Source organism: Corythoichthys intestinalis, chromosome 2 (genome assembly GCF_030265065.1).
Source record: "Corythoichthys intestinalis isolate RoL2023-P3 chromosome 2, ASM3026506v1, whole genome shotgun sequence".
In the NCBI taxonomy this organism is placed as follows: Eukaryota; Metazoa; Chordata; class Actinopteri; order Syngnathiformes; family Syngnathidae; genus Corythoichthys; species Corythoichthys intestinalis.
In genome coordinates, this window is record NC_080396.1 from 40,009,002 (window position 1) to 40,033,716 (window position 24,715).

Consider the following 24,715-nt stretch of genomic DNA (forward strand, 5'->3'; position numbering starts at 1 on the left):
CAGGAGTGACACAAGAGCCAATAAAAAGTTGTTTAATGTCTGACCGCTTGTGTTGCCTCATGATTCACGAAAAATATGCTTTGCTTTAGAATTTTAATGCATCCCAGGCTTTAATGCATCGCGATGCATTGCCATTGCCGAATCGAACCGAATCGAATCGTAACCCTCTGAATCGAATCGAACCGTGGCCCTCCGAATCGTAATCGAATCGAATCGTGAGGGCAGTGCCGATGCACACCTCTAGTAAATACTGTACCAGTAGGTAGTGCTGTTCCAGTGTCCACTGGTATGAGCTGTCGGTATGTTTGTTACATCATGCATAATTTTGAACCTGTCGGCCAATGTTGAATTTATTGAGAGGGGGCAAGATATCAATTAGGGATTAGGTGTTCTGGCCTATTAAAGTTAAGTAACCATCATACACTTTCTCTTGGTCAAATTACTGTATGTCCCGTGGATTTCAGGGATTTGGGGAGGGTTGTGTTTTCAGTGGATATTTATAGTTTAGTGACAGATTTAGTTAGTGGCCAGTATTCTGTTGGCAGAACTGGATGCACAGCGCCTTTTGTGGCTAAGAGCGGCATTGCACAAAGCAGCAGGACCGCTGCGTTAAGCGCTGTGCGCCGACAGGAGGGATGTGACCCCGGAACAGGACGCCCTCCTTCCACCAACACTCCATTCAAACATAGCGCACAATAAAGAAAAGCTGGACCAGGAGGGGTAAGCTCATCTTTTGTTTCTTCCCAACATCACCGTGGGCGGGTTCGGACTGTTTTTAAGAATGCTCCTGCATCGCTTCTCAGCCATCGAGCAGAGCAGCGGCACCTGGTTGGCGTTCGCACCCAGAGGAACTTCTTCATTCAAGGCTTTTGTCTCGAGCATGCTAGCGAGTTAGCCTGGCTGTTAGCATCGGCTACTTGGTTCTGAGCAGTGCGGGTTCCGCGACTTCTAGTATATTGGAGGGGGGAAAGTGTTTCGATGTAGTTAAATGCTAGTCGCCCATTTCTTCCGTGCTGCATTCCGAAATGGCATAATGTTTAAAAATCGTGACCAAAATGATCGCTGCTTGTTAGCGGCATCGCTGCTCTAGTTCGACCGTCCGCCGGCAATCCGTACACTGTAACCCATCGCTGTACTCTTTACAGGATTTTTTTCCAATGTCCATTTTGAGTTTAATTTTAGGTATTAGTAGGTGTGTGAGTAGAACGCGTGTCAATGTAGGAATAGAGCTGTCATTCTATAACAATGTATCTAACAAAGTTAGATTCATTCATTCGTATTCATCAGCACACATGTTTTCCCTGCCTTTATTGAGGCAGGCATGTATTTTACATGTGAAAACTAGCTCGTCATTTAAAAGACAAAAAAAAAAATCCAGAACAAATATGTAATGCATTGCTTACTTTGTTCTACAGTCAGGTTAATTGTACCTTTTGTTTACTACTGGAAGGACATTTACTTATTATTATCTACTACTAACTACTTGTCACGATAGGTGGTTTGTATTGATAGATGAACAATGAAACAATGCAGTATTTATAGTAAATCATAAGTTTTGATACTGAAATTTACCACTCCACCTCTTATGCAACACTTACTTCCCTCATCACTATGTATGTACAATACATTGTAGGCCATAGTTCAGCTATCACATAATGCATCTCAATTAAAAACCTATCAGAAGTGCACTTTTTTTATTTATGGCTTTGTAATAATCTTTTCCCAACTATGAATGCACTCCAATTGGTTTTCCTGTGTGAATCTGCTAATGGCTCAACTCCTCCTAGGCTTATCTATTTTTGGATCATGCATGCATTGTGCCACCCTGCCTCACAGTATTCGCTTTCTGCATGTGAGGAAACTGAAAGCCATTTACGTATTGTAGCTGGCACCCTTTCAGGAGCATTAGGGAGGGCTGCGCCCGATGAGGTCAATTGCTGCAAACCCTTCTTGGAAGCGTTGAGCTTTTCTAATGTGCTGTAAAATGCCAACTTTACCCTGGTTTGCAAATCATCTAAGGTGAATGGCTTTTGGAGGCCAGATTCTCTGTATTTTTGGCAGGCGATTTTTAAACCACCCTGAGCCCACATTTGTTCGTCGGTTGACTGTGAGATGCAGATCATATCACTGCTTGGCTTGGCACAGGATTTTGACACACTGTCAGCATTACCAAGCATATAGTAGAATCCTGTGGTCTGTTACATTGGCGCGAAAGATGCGTTTCGTTGCTCAATACAACATATCCAAGCAAACGGATGGCTTTAGCTGACCACATGGTCTACTTAACATAATCAGAGCATATTTCAGAACACCAACTTTTAGCTCACCTTTGGCCATTTGCTGATTGGAAACATGAATATTTGCCCACGTTTCCATTTTTTTTTTATGTCACAATAATCCATTTTAATAGCTTGACAACAAATTTTGGACATTCAAAATGGGAGGGACTCTTCCTTTTTTACTGTTGTGTGAATTTGTGGCTTTTGTTTGATTTTCTCATGCATGGGTTGTTAGATCATTTGTTGTACGTACAACTCGTGAATTATGAAACCAGTTTTCGACAATGATATAAAGCGGAAAACACCTCCAATTTGGCCAAAGTTCAAACTCTTCCAATATGCATGCATGTGTGATACATCATTGGAAAGCTTAAAATCTCTATTTTTGGGGAAAAGAACATTTGAGCAGGAGGGCATTTTTTGACACCGTAAAAGTAAGTCAAACCATATGAGCTAAAAATAGACATTTTTGGGACCTTTGAATTTTTTTTGAATTTCTCATATTAAAAAAGTTTTTGACACCCATGCACTGCAAAAACAAGATATCCGCGGGGTCTTAAAAAGTTTTTTTTTTTTTTTTAAGTTATTAAAAATATATTGACTTTACTTTTATTTAGAACATGCATAAACTTCAGTCCCGCGTTTAAACGTTTTGGTTTTTGGGGAGGGTTTAATGTAACTATAAAGCTGAAATACTTGTGCGGCCCCTTCAGATTTTATCGAACACCACCAGCTATTGCTGTGCATGGGCAGGTGTGTGTTGACAGCTTAGTCAGCAAAGAAGTGGAGAAAAGTTTATAAACAGAAACCGAATTACAGTACTTGCATCCATGGGTATGTCGTAGTGATGCACGATAATGCATTTTTCAGCCGATACCGATAACCGATAATTTCCTCCTCGTTCCAACCGATAACCGATCATTTCCTCCTCGTTCCAACCGATAACCGATAATGTCAAGCCGATAATTTTATTAAAGATTTATGTAAAATTTTAAAGTATACACAAGAGAAAATATTGCTGTGCAAAAATAATATTGCTCTTTTTTTTTTCAACATCAAATGTGAACAAGTAGTAGTAGTAGTAAATTCCAACATCTAAACAAAGACAGATTGTCTGACATTGTGTAATGGTAAACTTTTGGCAACAATTACTTAGAGTAAATACATAAGTTGCACAAAAATGGCTTTAAAAGTATGCCATTCCTAAAGTATAACATTACTACACAGCAAAAACACAGCTCCTTAAGACTAGTTAAAGTCCCTTGTTTTCAGTGTAAATCTATTGGAAATAAGTTAAATTAACTGCCAGCACTTCAAGTATATTTCACTCAGATTTCTTGAAGAAAAATGGCCAGCTGAAAATAAGATTAACGGCCTTATTTTAAGCAATAAATTATTATACATAATCCAAAAAAAAAAACAAAAAAAAAACTTGTCAGAAATGTTCTTTATTCAAGAATATGTATGGTTCAAAACATTATTTGAAAGCAATTTTTTCTTGATTTAGGTGAAAATGACCTTATTTTTTTTAGATGTTTGGGCTTAATAAAAACAAATTGCAATATTTAGTTCAAGTAAGTGGAATAATCTGGCGCATTCAACTAGTCTTCAACACTCAAACAAGATGGGGAAAATTATTTGACTAGATTTAAGAAGAATGATCTGATTAAGACGTCATAAATTTAAAGCGTACTGAATGCATTACTGACTGGATGACTTCTTTGTGTCGTTTGGTGCATGTTACAATTATCAACTAACCACTGTGCCGTCATGATAAACATGGTTTGTTGACATCACCTGTGTAAATGTCCGTGGTAAAACTGATGTGATCGGCATGTCTTTCACGAAGAATCGTGGTCGTATAAACTGCATTATTTTTTCATCCAGGGATTTGGCTATCGGGTCATTTCGGGAATTTCCTCCCGCCTGTGCCCTTCAGTACGCCCGGCTGCCAAATTAGCACCCGCGCCAGGCCTCTGTCTTGGACCGGAGTGGCGGCGGCAGCTAAGTTCGTACCGGATATCCGCCCGCCCCGGCCGGCTCGCTGCGGCGCATTCGGTGCATGGCTCTGCTCTCATCCTCTACCCGCCTAGGGCGAGGCGGCGGCGGCCTGCCGGACCGGCGGGCTCCGTCGGAAGACAGCTACTTGTCAACTATCGATCTCGTGAGGTGTTTAGCCATAGATGGGAGTTTACCACTCGCTTTGGGCTGCATTCCCAAACACCCCGACTCCGGGAGGACCGCAGCGTCTCTGTATCGTCACAAGTCCCGTAGCTTCCTTTATAGTTTATTTGTTAACAATAGCTTTAGCATTCATGCTAGCAGCAGCCTCATATTCGTTCCAAAAATCATTGTGATGCAGTTTTAAATGGCTGCTGGGTTAGTGCTAGTGGTGTTCAATGAGGACGCTTTCTTTAGGCCTTGAGGAACTGTTTTGTAGATGGCGAGAGCATCGTTTATTTCATTTCACACACAGGAAAAGCAACGCACGCTAGTGAGAGCGCCTCAACAGTGTCAACACTGATGTGTAACACCGCCTCCTCTATGACGCCGTACTCCTAAACCCCTCCTCCCACAGGGGCTTCAGAGAGGGGAGGGGTTGAGCAGGCGGCAGTGAAGAAGTGGAGAAAACTGCTTGGTTGCGCACATTTGGAGGCTAAATCAAGTATATAATTATCGGATTGCATTATCGGTTGATTTTTTTATTATCTGTATTATCTGTGTGACGTCATAATTGCCATTATCGGCCGATAATTATTGGTAGCCGATATTATCGTGTATCTTTAGTATGTGGGCAATGGCCATTGGCTGTAGAGTTTACAAGACCTGATTCACAACAGAGCCTTATGATCCAGTACACTTTATGTATGAATTTTGGTTGAATTTAAAACCTATTTTGTTGGAGCATTAATTTATTACGGCTCCCGTAAAAGTGCTCAAGACACACATTCATGCTTATTCAAACCCTTAAAAGAAGCAATAAAACAACAAATGAATAAATAATACAACATTTTTAATGTTGAAAGAACAAATGAAAAATGCAGTACAATGATGCACTAATGAGCCTTTAATCAGGTGCAACTTATGTATGGGGAAAAAAGTCTTTCAATGATGCTGCGCCTTATAATCTGGTGCGCTTTTAAATACTGTATATGATCTCGCGAAAGGGGAAATATAGTGCAGTGTGAATATGTAAAACGCCATGCGCAACATGCAAAGAAAAGACTACAGATAAATATTACAGCACAGTCGGTCGGGCATGCTGGTCGGCCCCAATTTGGAAATAGTCTGTCTTCCTAATAATCAGGAATTTTAATTGGTGACAATGAAATATTTTCAGGTAATACATAACGTATTCATATTATTTTAAAATATTATGCAAATAGTTCTGCATTTATAAAAAACATGTTTTATCAATGGATTCCTTATAAGGAAATATACCATGGGAAAAGATTCATTACTTAAAATAAGCCTGTTTAGCTTATTTTCAACTAGCTGTTTTTTATCATTTCAAGATATCTAAGTGAGTAAAATTGACTTGAAGCACTGGCAGATAATTTCACTTATTTCCAGTACATTAACACTGAAAAACAAGGGAATTTAACTAGTTTTAAAGAGGTGTGTTTTTCAGGGTCTCTGCTGGTTTCAACAAGCCAAATTTAAGAAATGTTCAGACTTTTTTTAAAGACCATATTGTATACCGTTTAAGACCCATTTCACATCATTGCTAGAAAAAAATACGCTTGAAAATTGGAGGCCCGGAATTACTTGCAAAGTATAGGAATTTATTCACAGCTCTGTCACTTCACAATAAAAAATGCCTATCCTAACTGAAATTATAAGGCTCATGGTCAATTTTTGGAGAAAAAAAAACTGATTTTAAGTGTGCCTTATAGTACGAAAAATACGATAATGATTCTCGATCCAGAATTTGATGCTTTGCACTGACGTGCACAGATTTGAAATCTTCCAGCCTGAGCCCCCAGGGAGCAACTTAAAGGCTGGAGCTTCTGTTGCAGTTCCTTTGAGCATCCCCGTGCAGGGACGGGGAGAGCCTCAAAAAGATTTAATTATGACTGATGCTATAGTAGGACGCACTTTATGTTGAGATTGATGAGATGAAACTTCATTGATTTGTCTAGTATTTGATATAGAAAGCTGCCAAAGGACTTGTTTGTTTTTTCACATTTTTTTGGCTTAAGGCAAAAGCATTTCCCAAAAGCCTTTTTTAATGTGAAAAACTTTATTTATTCATCTGTTTTTTCCTAACTCGGTTAAATTTTGAGGTGATTTGTATTATTGTATTTTCCGGACTATAAGTCGCACATTTTTTCATACTTTGAATGAGCCTGCAACTACTACTCAGGTGCGACTTATATATAGTGGTACGATATAGAATTTTACATCTTCAAACGTTATACTACACACTAATTCTACAAACTGGTGGCCTCATGAACATCCCAAAACTATGAAAAAACACATTATCTTAATTTCTTTAATTTTTTAACAATTAAAGAACATATTGTTATTTTAATTATATATATATGGGTTGCATATTTAGGGACCATCAGTCACACCTTAGTAAGGCAGTTTTTCTGCCAGTCTTTTTAGTTGTGTTGGATTATTTGAGTTCATGCCTCAAGTGGTGGCAACAAGACATGACCTACTTATCAATCACGTTTGCACAATCCAGTTCATGGCCATTGTTTGCCAATACTGTAGTCATTGTGGTATTCACGGTCCATGTGAGGAGGTGGCTTTGTACTCGAGCAGCCAGTTGACATCCAGTAATCTTTTTTTTTTTTCTGCTATCGTGTTTTTACCCCATGACCCTCGTGAGGATAAGCAGTGCTTTGAAGATGAATAAATGAATGAATCGTGTTTTTAGTCAGGGCTTCAACTATCTTTTATTTTTAAGTGATTATTAGTGGTGTAACGATTACATAGATTATTGAACCTTGTCTGTTTTGTGTGTTCGGTTCACTTGTGTACCTTTTTGGTTATATTTTATGCATTTTGTTTTTATCTCAGAGCTGTATGCGGGATGAAGTCCTAAGGGAGTTTCCACACAGAGACCTGTGTGGAAGCTATTGAACAATAAGGTTGCCACAACTGATGCCTAATTTATTTTTATTTTTTTTTATTTTTTTTTTTTGTTAAATCTGATTCCGATCTTTTTATGTTATTCATAACAAAATGTGACTTTGAGTGCAATGCATCTGCCAAGTGACAGGCACATGTTTTAAACATGTCCTCAATGAGATAATACCAGTTATGTCCAAAATCCGGCTCGGGGGCCAAATGCGGCCCGCGGTCAAATTTCATCCGGCCCCAGCCTCTTTCATAGAATCAATAATATGTGGCCCGCACACAGACCTAATAAATTGGTCAGCACTCAGCAGTACTGCTACCAGGATATGAAGTTGCTTCCACACTAAATGCTACTCCTCATTTACCCAGTAAAAGGCAGCAGTACTCTCAGCAACATTACCCCGTGTGACCCTTTACTCCCAATTTTCTAAAATGGCGACAATCAACAAAAAAAGAAAGTTGACTGCGACAACGCTTCAAGGATGGGTGGAAATTGGAATATTTCTTCACTAAAATACACAACTGTGCCTGCCTCATTTGCAAAGAGACAGTCGCTGTTTTTAAAGAGTTCAGTGTGAGGCGATACCAAACAAGACACGCTGACATGTACGACAAGATTACAGGGAAGATGCGTAGCGATAAATTGAAGCAACTTGAAGTTAGTTTAATTTTACAGCAGCAGTATTTCACAAGAGCCCGAGAGATGAAAAAGAACGCCACAAAGGCTAGTTGTGAATTATTAATTAAAAATAATAATAAAGCAAATGTGACACACAGAATGGCTTGCTAAAATTTGCTTAAATATATTGTTCTACGTAAAGGAAATCAGTCAAGGTCGGCCACCTACATTTTTACCACACCAAATCTGGCCCCCTTTGCAAAAAGTTTGGACACCCCTGGATTACAATATACTAATAATTATCAATAAAGTACGTTGTTTAAAGACCTAGTAACATACAAATTCCTATGCAGGTCACATTAATTGTTGAGGATGGATCACAGCCATTCGGCTATCATAGGGTTGATGAGTACAGAGAAAAAAGTTTTTGGGGGTAATTGGGGGGGGGGGGGGGGGCTTACTATATTGTATACTAGCAGTATGGCCCGGCGTTGCCCGGGTGAAAAAGTGAAAATTCGCATTTTCTATGCTACTTTTTAGAGTTTCAAATTCATTTTCCACACTAAATGGAGGCCTACAGAGATCAAACCTATTTAAGAACACTCCCAGACACATCAAGTACAAATGTGTAAAATTTCGTCAAAATCCGCCCAGCCATTTAGTAGGTTTAAAACGAACACACAGGCAGCCTCACAGACAAACTCGCCTTTACAGAGATTATAATATATCCAGCCGAAAAGAATCCCCTATCAATATTCCGGATAATTGTACGTTTTTTAAATCTAGCTTCCTGTTTGTGGAGTACTCAAAGCCACAACATATCACCGCACATTTCAATTTGTACATGAAGTTTGAAAGCCAACTGCGACATGGCAATCACAAGAGATGTGTCTTTTGTCCAAAAGATGGTGCTGCCGCCTTCACAATCAGGGATTTTCTATGCTAATTTTTGGAGTTTCTAATTAATTTTCCAAACTAAATGGAAGCCTGCAGAGATCAAACCCATCTAAGAACACTCCCAGAAACAAGTACAACTGTGTAAAAATTTGTTAAAATCCGCCCAGCCGTTTCTGAGTCCATAGGAAATGAGCACACACAGACATAACCACAGACAATGTTCAATTTGCAGATACAGTAAGTATAGATATGGCTTGAGATTGGTTAAAAAAAGACTGGGACAATGGTAGTCCGCCATTACGGTAATTAACTGATATATGCTTAGGGGCATACCCTGGTACTTTAGTCACTGGTTTTAATATGGACCAACTTTTTGACTATCATTGTATGAATGAATGAATTGTGCAATGCAGCTGTTTGGCAGCATACCAGCTAAAACAAAATATTGACCAAGTTTACTTGGATATGCTATTATATGTTTTATGTCTGTGGTCACGTAGGTGCTCTCCAGAGCCGGGCCAGTTTGTTAGCAGTTCAGTTGGCACCCGCTTGCTAGCCTACTCGTGTTTCTTTCCCCCCAGATTTGCTGTGGTTACTAAAGCGCCTCACTTGTGAATTCAAGCTATTTGTCTTGTTCTGGTTTTCTACAGATGAGCAAGAGTTCAGATTAGACATTTAGTGCCTGTATGTCTAAACTCAATGAACGTTTGGGAGGATCCTTGTTTCCGTCTCAATTCCTTTTTACCTTTTCCTGGAGGAGTTTGATTTGTAAAAACAGACCAACATTATGACTCATGTGAGTGCTAATTCAGCCAGATAGTGAAAGTTAAAGACACAGTAGACTGAGCCATGCCTCACTGGCACTCTCTTCCCTTCACGACTCTCAACAAATATGAGGGCCTATCACGTTACACTTACTAAGCCTGTGAGCGCTCTGTTAATTGTTCGTAATGTCTTTTCTTATTTGTATTCTTGCTTGGATGCAAAATAGTATGTCATGAATGATTAGACCATTGTGTCATTTAAAGCGTTATTAACTTTGACTTCTATTAGAAATGTTGCACAACTGTGATGACGTCTGTGACATTCATCAAGTAAGTTCTAAGATCTAGTTTGCAAGACCTGCTTGTCCAGTGTAAATCCAAACCTCTTAAAGGGATTTCTTTGCCAGACACACCATGGTACTAATATACAGCCCTCATAAATAGGTTTCCGATATTGGGAAAAACAAAACAGCATGCTGTGTTTTCATTTTTTACATTTATCAACACAGAATGGAGTCAGGGTTCAGAGGGAAGGTGAACACAAATGCAGCAAAACAGGGTGGCCAGGCAGTATAGTGCTAACTCAAAATGCTTCAATCAAAAAATCCCAAACACAAAGTAGAAACAAGAATTCAGTTTTCTCTAGTATTTTTTGAAACTGGTGGTGGGCTGCATCGGAGTCGGACAGTCGCACTATGTCATGCCGCAGCGATATTGTTTCAAATCATAACAATTTTTTTTTTTTTTGGACAACATTTTATTTTTTCCAAGAACAAGCATAACAAAGAACTATTTGCAAAGTTTACCTCCTTCCTGGGAACACTTGAGTTTAATGGATTTTAAAAAAAACACAATTTGAGAGCTTTCATAAGGAAAATCGGCAAAAGGTCATTCATTTATTGTTTAGTCAATGTGAGGCATGCTACCATATGGTCCCCCTGCAGCCTGTTCCTTCGGTCTGTCTTCACCTACACAAGAATTTAAAAAAAAAATTAGATCTAGGAAATAAAACACTCTCACAATTAGAGGCGTGCGAAATTTCCGATTCTTGGATTATTCGCGATTCGGCCGTGGAAGATTCGAGAACGATTCACAAACTTTGAAATTTCCGATTATTGAATTATACCAGGTAAAGTGGAAGTAAAACACAGTCAGCGCGGTCTGCGGGACGCAATGAGGAACGGACTGAGAGTAAATATCATGTTCAACTCATGCCGCTAGATAAAAAAATACAATTATACCTGACTGTGGCCGACAGCCGCTACAAACAACGCCCGGTTGCCTGTTGCTACAAACAAACGGCTACAGTAGATATCATACATTATATATGTAGAACTAGATGCAAATGACAGACGGCGGCGGTGTTAGAACATGTATGATTGAACAGAGATGCAAAATGATGGACTTGCCGGCGTTAGTAAACAGCCGCCATCTTAAAGCAGTAGACTTCTCTAGAAGGCTCTGTTGTAGCGAATCTAATTAACTTTTTATCTAAAATACTCCTAAATTGGCAAAATCCTGTCTTGAATTTATCTTTAAATGATGAAACAGTTTTAAAACTTTGACATGTCAAAAGTAGACAGAAGGGAAATTATGGAATAACAGAAGCAACTTTAACAACTGTAACGGTTGATTCACAACAATAAATTAATTGAATGTAGTTTAAAGCTGCTGATACAGAATGGGGACTGGAGTATTTTATTTACTGTTATTTTTGTATATTTGTTTACTGTTATATGTTAACTTGAAACTGAAATAGTAGTTTGGTTTAGCCTGAGAGGATTTTTGAGCAATTTTGGAACTAATGTACAACATTAAATAAATAAATAAATTTTAAAAAATTTAAAAAGGGAGGGGGGTGCATCAATAATCGTTTTATAATCGAATCGGAGCCTCTGAATCGTAATCGTAATCGAATCGGTAGGTGCCCAAAGATTCCCAGCTCTACTCACAGTCATCTTTAATTACATTGTACAGTTACCGTATATACATGGTAAAATGTAATATTCTGCATCTCACCCTGTATTCTGTTTTGATTTCGGAGCAGGACATGGAAATCTGTGGTAAATTCTGCGTAATAACATATTGAAACAGATTCTAAAAGAATTTTAAGTATTTCCACATCTTGATTTAAAGCTTAAAAATAATTTTGCAGTCAGTCTGCAGTACCGTATTAATATGCCCATACAGACAAACACCGAAGTGTGTGTATTGTCTTTGTCTGCCGTCACATTTTTATGTAATCACGATGTGCGCATGCTCAGTAGTCCTATCACAGGATGTGCGATTATTGTTATTTTATTGAACACGTAAACTTTTGGTTTGTTTCATAAAAGCAGAACGTGTGCCAAAACATGGCTTCCTGTATCACTATTTTATACAGAAATCTTCATCATTCACAGATAAACCCCCTTTAGCCAGGATTAAACAGTATTAGAATACAATCATAAATTGCGGTTTTGCAAATTTTTTTGCACTTTCTGTTCTTAAATAAATGAATAATAAATAAATAAATACATACAATTAAATTGAAGCTACTTAAATCTGTAATGCAACAATAAAAAAATACGGAAACCAAAAAACATTTTTATAATAAAGAATAAGATACATTGTTTAAAGGGATCCACAAATAGAAAGACTTGTAGTTCTTAAAAGATAAACATTATTATGAGTTCAAATTATTTGATATCGAAATCCCTCTTGATCTTTTCGGTTTTATACAATTTGTAAAATTTATTTAACTAGTAGGTCGCCATTGTTGTTGACGTCGCAGGGCGGTGACATCACATGGTTACCCTGCCGGGCTTCCAGAGTATGACTCTAGCGACATAAACATGTCATCTGTTCAACCCTTTCAATTTGAACCCGAGAGGAACATTAATGAGCATGACAGCACTGTCAATATTTCACAAAACGAGCAACAAAAGCAAAATGAACAGGAAAGACGGGATGAGACGAGAGTGTGTGTGTGTGTGTGTGTGTGGGGGGGGGGGGGGGACGGTGTTCTGCCAAAATGTGCTGCAGCAACGAAACGTCCTGCAAGAGGCGAATTTGACACCCAAAGTACTACCGTATGCTTTCAGCTTGTTTCGTTAAAACACATACATATAGAACATACTAAAGTATATGCTGTAAGAAAATACTTAAATGTATTAATAGCAAACAAGGGTGGTTTAGATATCCTACGTGACTAATGTGGTCAACAGATCAACAATCTGCTTTAAATCTGCCACAAGAAAACACAATGCTTAAAAGTATGCAGTGTTTCCCACAGGATTTTAGGAGACTGTGGTGGGAGGGTCTCTGACCATAGGATTTTTTGAAACTGTGGTGGTGGGCTGCATCGGAGTCGGACAGCCACACCATGTCATGCCACGGCGATTTTTTTTTTTTTTTCATTATTTTTTCCCCCCAAGAAGAACCATAACAACGATATATTTGAAATATTTCATTAGCTAGGCTAATGTTATAGCTCTCAGCTACGGTACATGTATGTAAAATGCGTTGCTGAGTACAGCTACGTTACCCTATGTAATAATGCGACTTTTTTTCTCGTAGCAATAGTACGACTTACATCTCGTAGTGACTCAGGGTTGGCAAACTGTTGAAAAGAGCCATATTTGACCCCCCCCCCCCCCCCCCCCCCCCAAAAAAAAACAAAGAAAAACTGATACAGTATGTCTGGAGCAGCAAAAAATTAAAAGCCTTGTACAAGCCTTATAATTATCAATACTAGCAATATTAGCCTACTATAAAAATGACTAAGTTGGCTAGAAATACATAATTAGCCTTCATGATTAAATGTTTATTTTCCCTGCAGTGGATCCTATAGCGCACCATGTGACTACTCTGTTGTACGATGACACCACAAGTTTAACTTCATTACAATATTAATGAATTGAAAGAATGTTTGTATCATGTTTGTCCTCCTAGAAATCCTATTAAAACAAAAAATATATTTCCCTCCCCCATCTTTTTCCATTTAAAAAAAAAAAAAAAAAAAAAGCTCCGAAGCAGCACTAAAGAGCCGCATGCGGCCCAAGAGCCGCGGGTTTCAGACCGCCGTCGTAGCCCCCCTTTTTTCTTTTTATTTGACCCTCATAAGTACTACATTACCACAACAATAACAGTCCTTCTGTCAACTGACCCATTTACAGGACAGGGGGAATTCTAATGGCCGTGTAAAGAGTTTTTCTTGATTCGGTGAGAAGGTGAATAGTTTTTTCCACGTTGTTCGTTAACTAAATTTCCACACAAACGCACATCGAGGTACCATTAACTTAGCAAGGAGAGGTAAGAGAGTCATTTTTCGAGTGTCCCAGAGCTCGCGAAATTGTGTGTGTGTGGGGGGGGGGGGGGGCGCATTTATCCAACTTTCGTCAGCCATAATTGTCTGAAGTTGGCGCGTCGGTGTTGTGCCGAAAAATAGCCACTCCACGCGAAATGTCCCCCCGACGGGAGCGCCCACACGTCACTCGTACAAACAGCCTTTTCTTACCAATCGATGGACACGGAAACGACGTTCTTGCACCGTGAATATGTATCATTTTACTCTGCTTGAACTAATAAATACTTTACTGTGACCAACGCTCTGAAAATAGAGCAAGGCTTTATTTTGGGCCCCGCCTCTCCGCGCAAGTTCAATCAAAGTTTTCTTTCCGTCCACCGCTCACTTTCGCCGAAAAGTCCGATCGAAACTATTGTAATGCCCCGGATATGGGGAAGAAGGAGAGAAGTCTGTATTTGCTTAACCACTCGATTGTGGTAACAATAATAAAGAGAAACAATAACAAAATAACAGCGGGCTGCTACGACATGCGACCGCTATCTCTCGCTATCTCGCTCGTTCTCCCATTCTTCCTACTCGTTCCCCTTGCGTCTCTTAAATAAATAAATAAATAAAATACTGCTCTAAAATGCTGCTCTCGCTCGCGCGGGTAGTAGAGTGGAGTGGGCTACAGCTGTGTAATCGGCTGACTGACGCATCTGATTAGTATCTTTTTTTTTTTCGGGGGGGGGGGGGGCGCAAACGAGACTGTGGCGGGCCCAAACGAGACTGTGGCGGGCCGCCACAGTCTCGTCCATTAGTGGGAAACACTGAGTATGAGAGGGAAACACATGCAAAAACTATTTTGAAGCAATAAAAAGGTTACAAAAGACTCAATATAAACACAAATAGTAAGTACTCGCCGCTTTTAACTGATGAGCACATGTGTTGGACGTCTCTCTGCGTAGAAGGAATTGCAGTAACTCGGTAGTATTCGTCAAGTGACAGTGACAATCTACGTCATCACCCCGAGCGTCCATTGTGGGCTTAAAAGATGGCGCCCTCCGTCGGTCAAAACATGTACTAAATATTATAGGTTTTTTAATCAATGGCAATATTTTATGTGTTTCTAATAACATACCAGTAAAAGAGAACAATTTTGGCTTATTAGAGCTTACAAGTCTTTAAGTCCGAGGTTCCCTTGAAAGAATATAAGATAAAGGAAAAAATTAACAATACAAAGATAAATGAGAAAAACAAGGGAGACACTCAGGAAAAACAATCTAATAAAATTCTGAATGCATTATACTAATACAAAAACATGGTGAGTCTACCAAAGATTTCCCAAATAGAGCTATTCGAGTCATCTGGTGAAAATTCCTCTACTGTAGTTTTAATATTGCAATGTATATCGCAAACCCCTAAAATGTCACAATGTTTTTTCCAATATCGTTCAGCCCTGGTCTAGTCTACCATTTCTTCAAATCTCCATTGCTTAAAGGATTCCACAACTGTGACTATGCTAATTGTTATTGGTGACTATATGTTAATGTTGAGGACTGACAGTGAGTTCTAATTACTAAAACTTCTCTGTCCACATCCATTTGAAATTTGATGAGGAGTATTCATGAAGTTTTATCATTGCTTTCACCTTTTATCCAAGACACTTTTCACTTGCTTTCATTTATTGTCTGAAGCATTCTAAAATATTATGGTTTATGATATTGGGTTTCTGATTTCAATGTTTAACAATTGAGGTTCATTCCACTGCTGTAAGTTTCTAAACATTAATAATTGACAAAATGTTTTTTTATGTAGCTGTAATAATTGATATTTTAAAAATATGCTCTTTAATCGCAAACTGTAATTTCTTTTGTTGTCTGTGAATTTTCACAATTACACTTTGAATCAATGTACCAATATATGATCGTTATATTTATGGCCTGGTTCTGACTTCTCAGACTATCGCAGTTTGCTGGCTAAAATGTGGAGGTAAATAGCGGTGAATGTCCATCTTGTTCAAAGTGGTAAAATTCCGTCACTGAAATTGAGAGACCCGAGACAGAACAAGAGCACTTTTGGTATTGTAATTTCAATGAAGGCCAGCATCATACATTTCCTATGTATGTGATTTATCTGTCCGAGTAAATAAAAACTGTACATCTGTAGTTGAGACATGGTATGCTTTGTTAATTTGCAATTAAACCTGCTTCTGCTTATTATTCTCAAATTTAAGTGGCGCTTCCCACAAACATTTTTTGTTCAAAGCAAAAATCTGCAGCACTGCTTTCGGTAGTGTCTAACCTCATTGAAATCCTTAGTTAACTATCCAAAGATTTATTTCACAATCCTAAGACTTTGTGTAAAGGTTTTGAGATATTTTGTTCCATATATTATGTACAATAATATTGGCAGTGTAGATAAAAGAATGTAAATGTGTTTTTAGCTTGGTAAAAGATCAAATTTACACGCATTAGCTGGAGCACTGTGAGGGCTCTAAATATGTCATTTTCTAACATCAAGCACTAACATCAAGAGGATTCAAAAGCCCTTTTCATGAAAGCAGTAGTCCTATTTTATACAGAAAATTAATATGAGACCTTACAGCAGGGGTGGCCAAACTATTCCACATCGGGCCACAGTGGGTGCTGAATTTCATACCAACAAAACAAGATGACACCTTCACCAATCTGCTGTCTCACAAGTGCGATCAGTTGATTGCAGTCAGGTGCCGCGTGTTTTAGCAGAAACTTGATGACCCTTGAGGACCGGTTTGGACACCCTTGCCTTGCAGTCTTTATCCCAGCAGAAACAGACGTAAAATGTTATCAGGTCTCGAAATAGACATGAATATTAATGAGCCTTTGTTGTGCAACCTCCACTCTTGGGGGAGAGTGGGACGCAAGACAGCCCCTTAAGGCTATGAGTCATTGATCAACCACTTGATCCAAGGGATCGCGGTAGTTAAAGTTATTCTAATTTCTGAAGCAAAGCAGCGTATGGATCAAATTTGTATTTGACTTGCATAATATTTGACTTGAGATTTAACTCGAGGTTTTACACATAATACTGTACATACACATAATAATATACTCATAATCGAGTCCAATCAATGTAAATGTAAACAGATTCTGGGAAGACTTTGTTTACGGGCAGCCTTGATTGCTTTCTTTTTACATTGTAGTCAGTCTTAGTTTGTGATGAAGACTTTAGACATAAACATTACAGGCAGTGAAGTACAGACCGAGTGAGTCATTGTCTATTAGTGTTGCACTAGGTAGTGTTTGAAGTACTGTACCGTGTTTTTCTGCATATAAAAATCATTCAGTAGAAGGTTATTGCTTATTTTTCAGTATGAGTACTTTAAATGATGAGTCAAATACATGACAGCTCTACCTGACTCTTTTTTTGAAGAGTAGTTGTTCACAATAGTGAAAAGTGCCGATGAAAGGAAGATTGCTACGTCAAGCTCACTAGCACCTAAGTCGACACAACAAGGTTTGTTAGCTTGTTTTAAGGCAACTGGCATGAGGTGAAAACACTTCAAATTTGGTGAAAGATTTTGCTGATTGACATCCTAATTTCTAGTGTGACTTATTTTGTTGTTAGCTATTTTATTCCAATCACAACCATTAAAAGTGATGGACATCAAATCCATTTTAACTCAGATGACTGGCTTTGATTAATCATTTTTAAGTGTCACTGATGGCCATAGTTATTCAATCTCAATTGGACTAGGAATTTCAGTCCAAATGGCATTGTTTACGACATGGAATCACACAAAATGGTTCAATAATGTTGTTGTTTGGCCCTTTTCACAAAAGGGAGTTTAAAACGAGCGGTTTCGCACTTCCACAACTCTTCTACCACACAAAGATTGAGCTACCACCGCCAACTACAGGGTCCCACCATCCCTCACTTCACACATATCCCCGCACAGACATGTTGAACTTTACCCGCAGTTGCTTTCTTCTGATTAGTTGAATCATCTTCTGTGACTCGTTCTTCTTCAGGGGTCAATGGTTGTTGGCAAACCACCGAAATGGTGTGTTACAGCCTCTCCAACGCATCTAATTAGCAAGCATTGAATGAGTGGGCGCCCATTGAGGCACAGCAAAATAACCAGTGTGTTAATTCAACACGAGAACAATCTTATGTAATAGCAAAAAAAAGTGGCATTTTGCTGTTATTTTAATTCTGCAATGCATTTACCTGACCATTATGTGTGGGGAAAACTGCGTGCTCATGGAAGCACAAAAGTGCATGAAACCTACAATTTGCCAATTCAGCATGCATTCCCGATGTGTAGGTGACACCAAAACTTGATTCCTACGTGTAACCCTTCCCTTCTGCTTTTTCCTTCTTCATCCTGGTTCAAAAAAAAAAAAAACTGGCAAAGACGAGTTTCTGTAATTAGAGTGAATAGTTCACTAGATTCTCGAATAATGTTGAATACACTCAGGCTATGTATAAGGTTGCTACTTGAAAACATCTTTTCATACACTGCCGCACTGTCTGTGTGTACTGACCTCATCAGTATCTTCACCCCCATCACTGACAAATATATTGGAGCATTATTGCCAACTACTGTTCCGGAGTACGGAAGTCGGTTGTCACCTAAAACTCAGTTTTGTGTTGTCAACTGTTTAGACGGCAACAACAGGTTTTTAAAATCTTTGCGTTTTCAGCCCCCAAAACGCCTTGTAAACAATAGGGCTCTCTGGAAAAGTTGTCTCCCCCGTTGCCGTTGACGTGTAAACAGCCCCTCAGAGTTCAAATCAACACCTTGCAACAACTTTTCTAAGTTTATACAATTCTCACGGATTCTGAGTTAACGTTACACTTTGGAAAGGGTTAATATTTTAACTCATTACACCCACTTTTAACGTAGCGTTAATATCTGACACTGTTAATGTTGCTTAATAACACATAAAAGTGTACTTTCAACACTAAATTGTGTTACTCCTTTTCACTATGAGTGTTTTTTAACAGTCGCGTTAAAACAACACATGACACATGAAAGTGATTTTTTAACACTAATTATTATTATTAGTTATTTTGCAATAGGAGTGTTAATTATAAATATTCACTGTGTTGTTGTTAAGGTTCTGGATGAGGTTGAGACCCAAGTGCAGAAAGGAAGGTAAACTGGCAGTTGTAGCCAACGTTTATTGAAGAGTTTCACATGATGGCAATATGTGGTAGAAGTAGCGGGCAGGTAGTAGGTTTGGTGTTTGAGCAGGCAGGTATACTGCATCCGGGAAACAAAAAGCAAATTGAGCCCGATTGAAAACTCTAGATACTAGAAGCTAGATAAGGCTGGATTCAAAAACTTGTGGAGTTGAGTCGTTGATCTCGTGATGACGTGAGGCCAAAGCCTGTCTTAAGTATGCTGTGTGGACTCATCCCTCCAATCCCTCAGGGGGAAGAGGTCCTAGCAGTTGTTTTCTGACACATGCACTTAAACTGGGTGTGGCTCATTAACTCTGCCAGGGGTACATTTAACTCTGCCAAGGGTGTTTGTGTTCAACTCAGGTCTGAGAGCATTGTAAATTATCTTATCCTAATACTGCTAGTGTAAAAATCAAATCAACGCCAATCAACTCAAAAAACTTCACTGGAATATCAACTCTACAGATTTTGCTATCGGGCCAAAGCCTTCAGGCGTCGGCTTCCTGTGTACACAATCTATTAAACATTTTCCTTAGCAAATAAACATAAACAAAATATATTTTTATTACAAAAGCACAAAAAATACATTTTTAAACAAACATACAGTAAAATAACCTGAACATCAATTTATGACAGTTGAACCACTGAAATCACAGTAGTCTACCAAACTAGTATAATGATGAAACTCAACACTTTAAGCAAGTCTTGTTTTATTTTTAATCTCTTTAGCTGATGTATAATGGCAAAGTAGTAAGTCCAATGACTTATGGGTCTATATTACATTTTTAACCAATCAATTTAATTTATCTTTAAAAATGTCCTGCTTTCACCATAGGTTGCTATAAGGAGACAGCCCTTCGTAAAGAAGAATGATCTCAGATCAGACGATGGTGAATCTACACCTTCACATCACAGTGGCAGCCAAAACAGCAGCTCAGTCCATATAACTGCTTCCATATTTGAACAAGCAAGCGCCTCAATTAACTATAGTCCTGCATCAAACGGCCTGTCAACATGTATTAGCGGTCCTTTTATGTAGATAAGAGGCCGAAATAAATTGCCAGAACTGTCAGAATCGCTGTGACTCTTAAAGACAAATTCTGAAGACTGGAACAAATCCTTTCTTGCATACTAATATTCTCCTCTCCAGGGTTTATCCTTTACATTTCATTTCAATTTATGAGTCTTTTGTGTGAAGCCAAGCTCAAGCTTATTCAATTAGCAAAAGCTGTTTGAATATGTATCTGCCCCCCATTGCTTAGTGTATGTGATAGGTGGGATGAAATGTGATAGCAGCTGACCTTGATGTGGGTGTGAATTGCCAGGTTCTTTTATCGCCTTCTGACAATCCTCCACATGTCCTCCCCTTTGCCTATTTTTTGCATCGCTGCAGACTGACAGTGAAAATAGGTCATTAGTTACTCTGAGAAGAAGAGATGGAAGGAGCAGGCGGGGGCTGAGATCTGTAAGAAAACGTACATTAAATATTAATGAGTCCATGCCAGCTGTGTAGCTGGGGATACTGACGGTGTATTTCTCCGACAAGTTTCTTTGTGTGTGTGTGTGTGTGGGGGGGGGGGGGGGGGGGTAGTTACAGGAATATATAATGCTGCACCTGCATTTATTTTTATGTTTTTTAAGCATTTCTAGAAAATATCTGCGCTTTTACACCTGATGCCCAACTAGCTATGGTTTCCCCATTGGTAGCCTATAGGGAGACTTTCTCTGATGAGGCAATGATCATCTACAATTTGTGTCTCTGACAGACTGTCATGCCGCCATGCACTCCTGTCAGACATTATTAGCTAAAGGAATAGATGTATCTTCACTGTTGACATTGATATCATCGAAATCCGGCATTTGGCCATTTACAAAGTGCCCAGTAGCTAAGAAGGAAAATAATGTGGACTGTAGTACAGTACATAAGAGAATTTGCTGTGGCACCACCAGGGCTATAGTGGTTAAATATTTTTTGAATTAATTAGTCTACTGGTAGCTGATGGTGTGGTTGTTGATTCGCCTGACTTTGGTGCAGGCAGTGCGGGATCGATTATTATTCAGTGGAGGTGTGATTGTGAGAAAGTTTGTATCGGTATGTGCCCTTACAAACTGACTGACTGACCTACAGTATGTACGTACGTGACTGGAAACAGTTATCGTTTTTCCACTTCGGCAGCATCAGGTAATAGGCCTGCCAGATTTATAGATTCAAGGACAAGCACACAGACACACACACACACATATGTATTTACTGCAGAGAAATAACTAAAACATCTTGAATATACAAGTAAGTATTTTCAATAGATTATAGTCTGTTCTTTATCCCTTGTGCAAGTCAGTCTTTAACTGTGTAGTGATATTTTTTTGTGTGTGTAACATAGCTATGCTTTATGTTTTTATTTTGTGTGTTTGTGTAGAGCCACAGGAGCAGGGGGGATGAACCGCGAGGAGGCCCCGGGAAAGTCTCCTGAAGACATGTACATCCAGCAGAAAGTGCGAGTCCTCCTCATGCTCAAGAAAATGGGATCAAATGTACGTAGAACACTCAATGATATACAAGTCCAGCTGATTCCATGTCTGCATCATCTTGTATCTGCAATTTCTTGAGATGTGCTGTGGTTGTGATCATTTCAGCTCAACAATGGAGCCATTCTTCAAAATTTAATGAACCAGATGTGAATTTGCAGCAGCATTCTGCAATCGCTGTAGCATCCTGTTTGATTTTTTTAAAGACATATAAATACACCATTTCAATAATCTGGTCAACTGAAAATTAATGCATGGATAAGTTTTCCCATGTCTTTTTTTTTGGACAGAAACCCCTTAATTCAAGGTATCTTTTTAGGTGGTTATAGTCAGATTTAGTGATAAACTTTAGCTGTCGACGTTAAAGTCTGAGTCAGGAATTTCTCCTGGCTTGATTTGTAGCTTTGAATGACATTGAGCCAAGGTGAGTGATCTTTGATCTTTCCTTTTTTGTCCAAAAATGATCACCTCCGTCTTTCCTAAAATCGGCCGGAAAAAGTGGTTTTTTGATATTATAAGTGACCTGACTTATGAGTTGTTTTTCTTTCACTTGCATGCAAAAAATTGAAATACAAGCATGTATATTGTCCATGAACACAACTCAAAAAACTTCGCATCAAGCAGCAGTTTGGCTGATAATATGGATGTAATAACATTATTGACAAATGACTATATTGGGAAATTGCAGTAGTGCTGGCGAGGTCTTCGGGAATTGACGTCATCAGGTAGCTGCCGGCGGAGTGGTGTGCCCCTCATTGCTAAGGTGTTGCTATGGCAGTGACTCAAAAACTATGCGATCAATTTTTTTTTTTTTAATTGGTAATGTCAGTTTTCAGACAGCTAATGATGCGTTCAATATAATATAACCAATTAAAACCCTCATGAATTGAAGTCTTCACCTGCCCTTTAAAAGTGCCTTGATATTGTTGTGGTCATTTTTTTCTCTCTCTCTTGGTATAAGTAATTAAAATGTGGCCAGTTATATACATAAGCATGCACTTTGCTGGGCTACAACTGAACTCTAAATAATTCTAATAGTAAATATAATACCTGTACAGTGTATCACAAAACTGAGTACACCCCTCACGTTTCTGCAGATATTTAAAGTGCCTGTGACACGAAAAAGCATGTTTATTTCATAATACACGCGGTATTTTATGCCCCTGAATGATATAGGCTGCTTGGATGTGTGTGGAAGCGATCGCTATTTTTATTTTTGAATCCCGAGCCATGAAAATGAGTGACTTCCGGCTTCGGTCTTGCATTGAGGAGGAGGGCGCTGTGACGTGTACGGTAGAAGACGTCCTCTTCACGCTACAGTGTACTGTTGTGTATGAGGACGAAGGATTCAGCTGATTTTGCGGATTAAAACGTTTATTTTTCGCATCACGCCAGCCAAACGGCTGCAGAAAAATCATTCTGTATGAGGGAGAGGCGTATGCGCCTTTTTGGAGTTTCAAAAGGTTCCCATTCACCGTGGATATATACTGTGGGACCATTGGACTTACGAGGAAGTGAGTAAACATCTTGTTTTGTATTATGTCAAATACGAATAGAGCGATTACAAAGTAAACACTACAAACTTCCTTTAAATGAAGGACTACTTACGTTTGATCATTGATAGGCATGTAAAAAGCTCTCCTAATGCTCATTAGCAGCAGCATGTTAGCTGCACAACAACTCCAACCACCCTCCTCCGGGGAACGAACTGTAAATTGCTCTCCGCCGGGCGGTTTGCCGATCCGCAAACACAGTCAACAACCGGGTCGTCATGTCAAATAATCCAGGATAGTTATGTGTGATTTTCCGCTTCGAAGACTTTGAAACATCACTCGGTTCAGGTTAGCATGTCGGCTAGCTGTCACGCCTTCTGGTTTGTTTACATTCTCCTAAGCCGGGGAAGGGAAATGACATATGTCCGATTTAGGTGTCATAAAATATCGTTCGGGAGGTGCGACAGTAAAGGTGAAGTCGACAGTTTTGACCATTATGGAGTAATTTTGCCATGTCGTCCTGAATGAATGCATTTTTATTTCATATTCCATTCAGCACAAGACTGTTATTTGTCATGACCATGCCATTTATTTAGCAATTGGGGAAAATACTTGGCTAAAAAGAATATCCTGTAAAAATATTGAAGTAAAGAGACAGAAACAATGACATTTTGCCGCTCTCTTCGTCGCGTTTTCCTCATTGTGAATAGTTCCCCCTCGACGGGCTGACTGGTCCTTCTCAAGCCATTTATATAGATATTGGGGAAAAATACTTGGATAAAAAGAATATCCTGTAAAAATATTGAAGTAGAGAGACTGAAACAATGACATTTTGCGGCTCTCTTCGTCGCGTTTTCCTCATTCTGAATAATTCCCCCTCAATGGGCTGAATAGTAAAACCGATGAGCCCAGTCTACCGCTGACGTCATCCACCTGTTGGGGACGCTAAAGCCCTATAATGGTAGGCGTGCCGGAGCCCTATAATGGTAGGCGTGGCTAACCGGCAGATTAAAAGACTAATTTCTCGTCATCTGTGCTTTGCTAAATTGTTGTATATAGTCGAATCGTCTCAAAATATGATTCTAATTCACATAATAATGCCATTTAAGACTTTTTTTCTCGTGTCATATGCTCTTTAAGTATATCTTTTCATGTAGTGTAAAGCGCTTTGAGTACCTTGAGAGGTAGAAAAGCGCTATACAAGTATAACACCATTATACCATTATACACCATTATGGGACAACGGTGACAAAATGACACTTTGACACAATGAAAAGTAGTCTGTGTGCAGTTTATATAATAGAGTTAATTTATTTTACCCTCAAAATAACTCAAAATATATCAATTAATATCTAATATTATATATTATACAGTATATATACATTATATATATATATAGGATATTATAATATCCTGGCAACAAAAGTGAGTACACTGCATGGGAACTACGTACGTCCCTAAATGTCCAAATTGATTACTGCTTGTCATTTTCCCTCCAAAATGTCATGTGACTCGTTACAGGAGTGCTGTCAGCATTGCTGCAGAGATTGAAGAGGTGAGAGGGGTCATTCCCAACACCATGCTTGACTGTAGGCATGACACACTTA

At 38.9% G+C, this 24,715-nt stretch overlaps 1 protein-coding gene across 2 annotated transcripts in view; it reads left to right on the forward strand.

The window, feature by feature from the left end:
• The first annotated feature begins 595 nt into the window (after window positions 1-595).
• The window catches only part of ctnnbip1 (catenin, beta interacting protein 1), a 34,148-nt gene continuing 10,028 nt past the window's right edge, over window positions 596-24,715 (forward strand). For both annotated transcript variants that reach the window (XR_009062548.1, XM_057829986.1), the window contains exons 1-2: window positions 596-720; window positions 21,507-21,621. Coding sequence is in view for 1 of the 2 variants with exons in the window: in XM_057829986.1 (XP_057685969.1) it covers window positions 21,526-21,621 (96 nt within the window). In the remaining variant the exon portion in view is untranslated. The remainder of the gene's footprint in view (window positions 721-21,506; window positions 21,622-24,715) is intronic.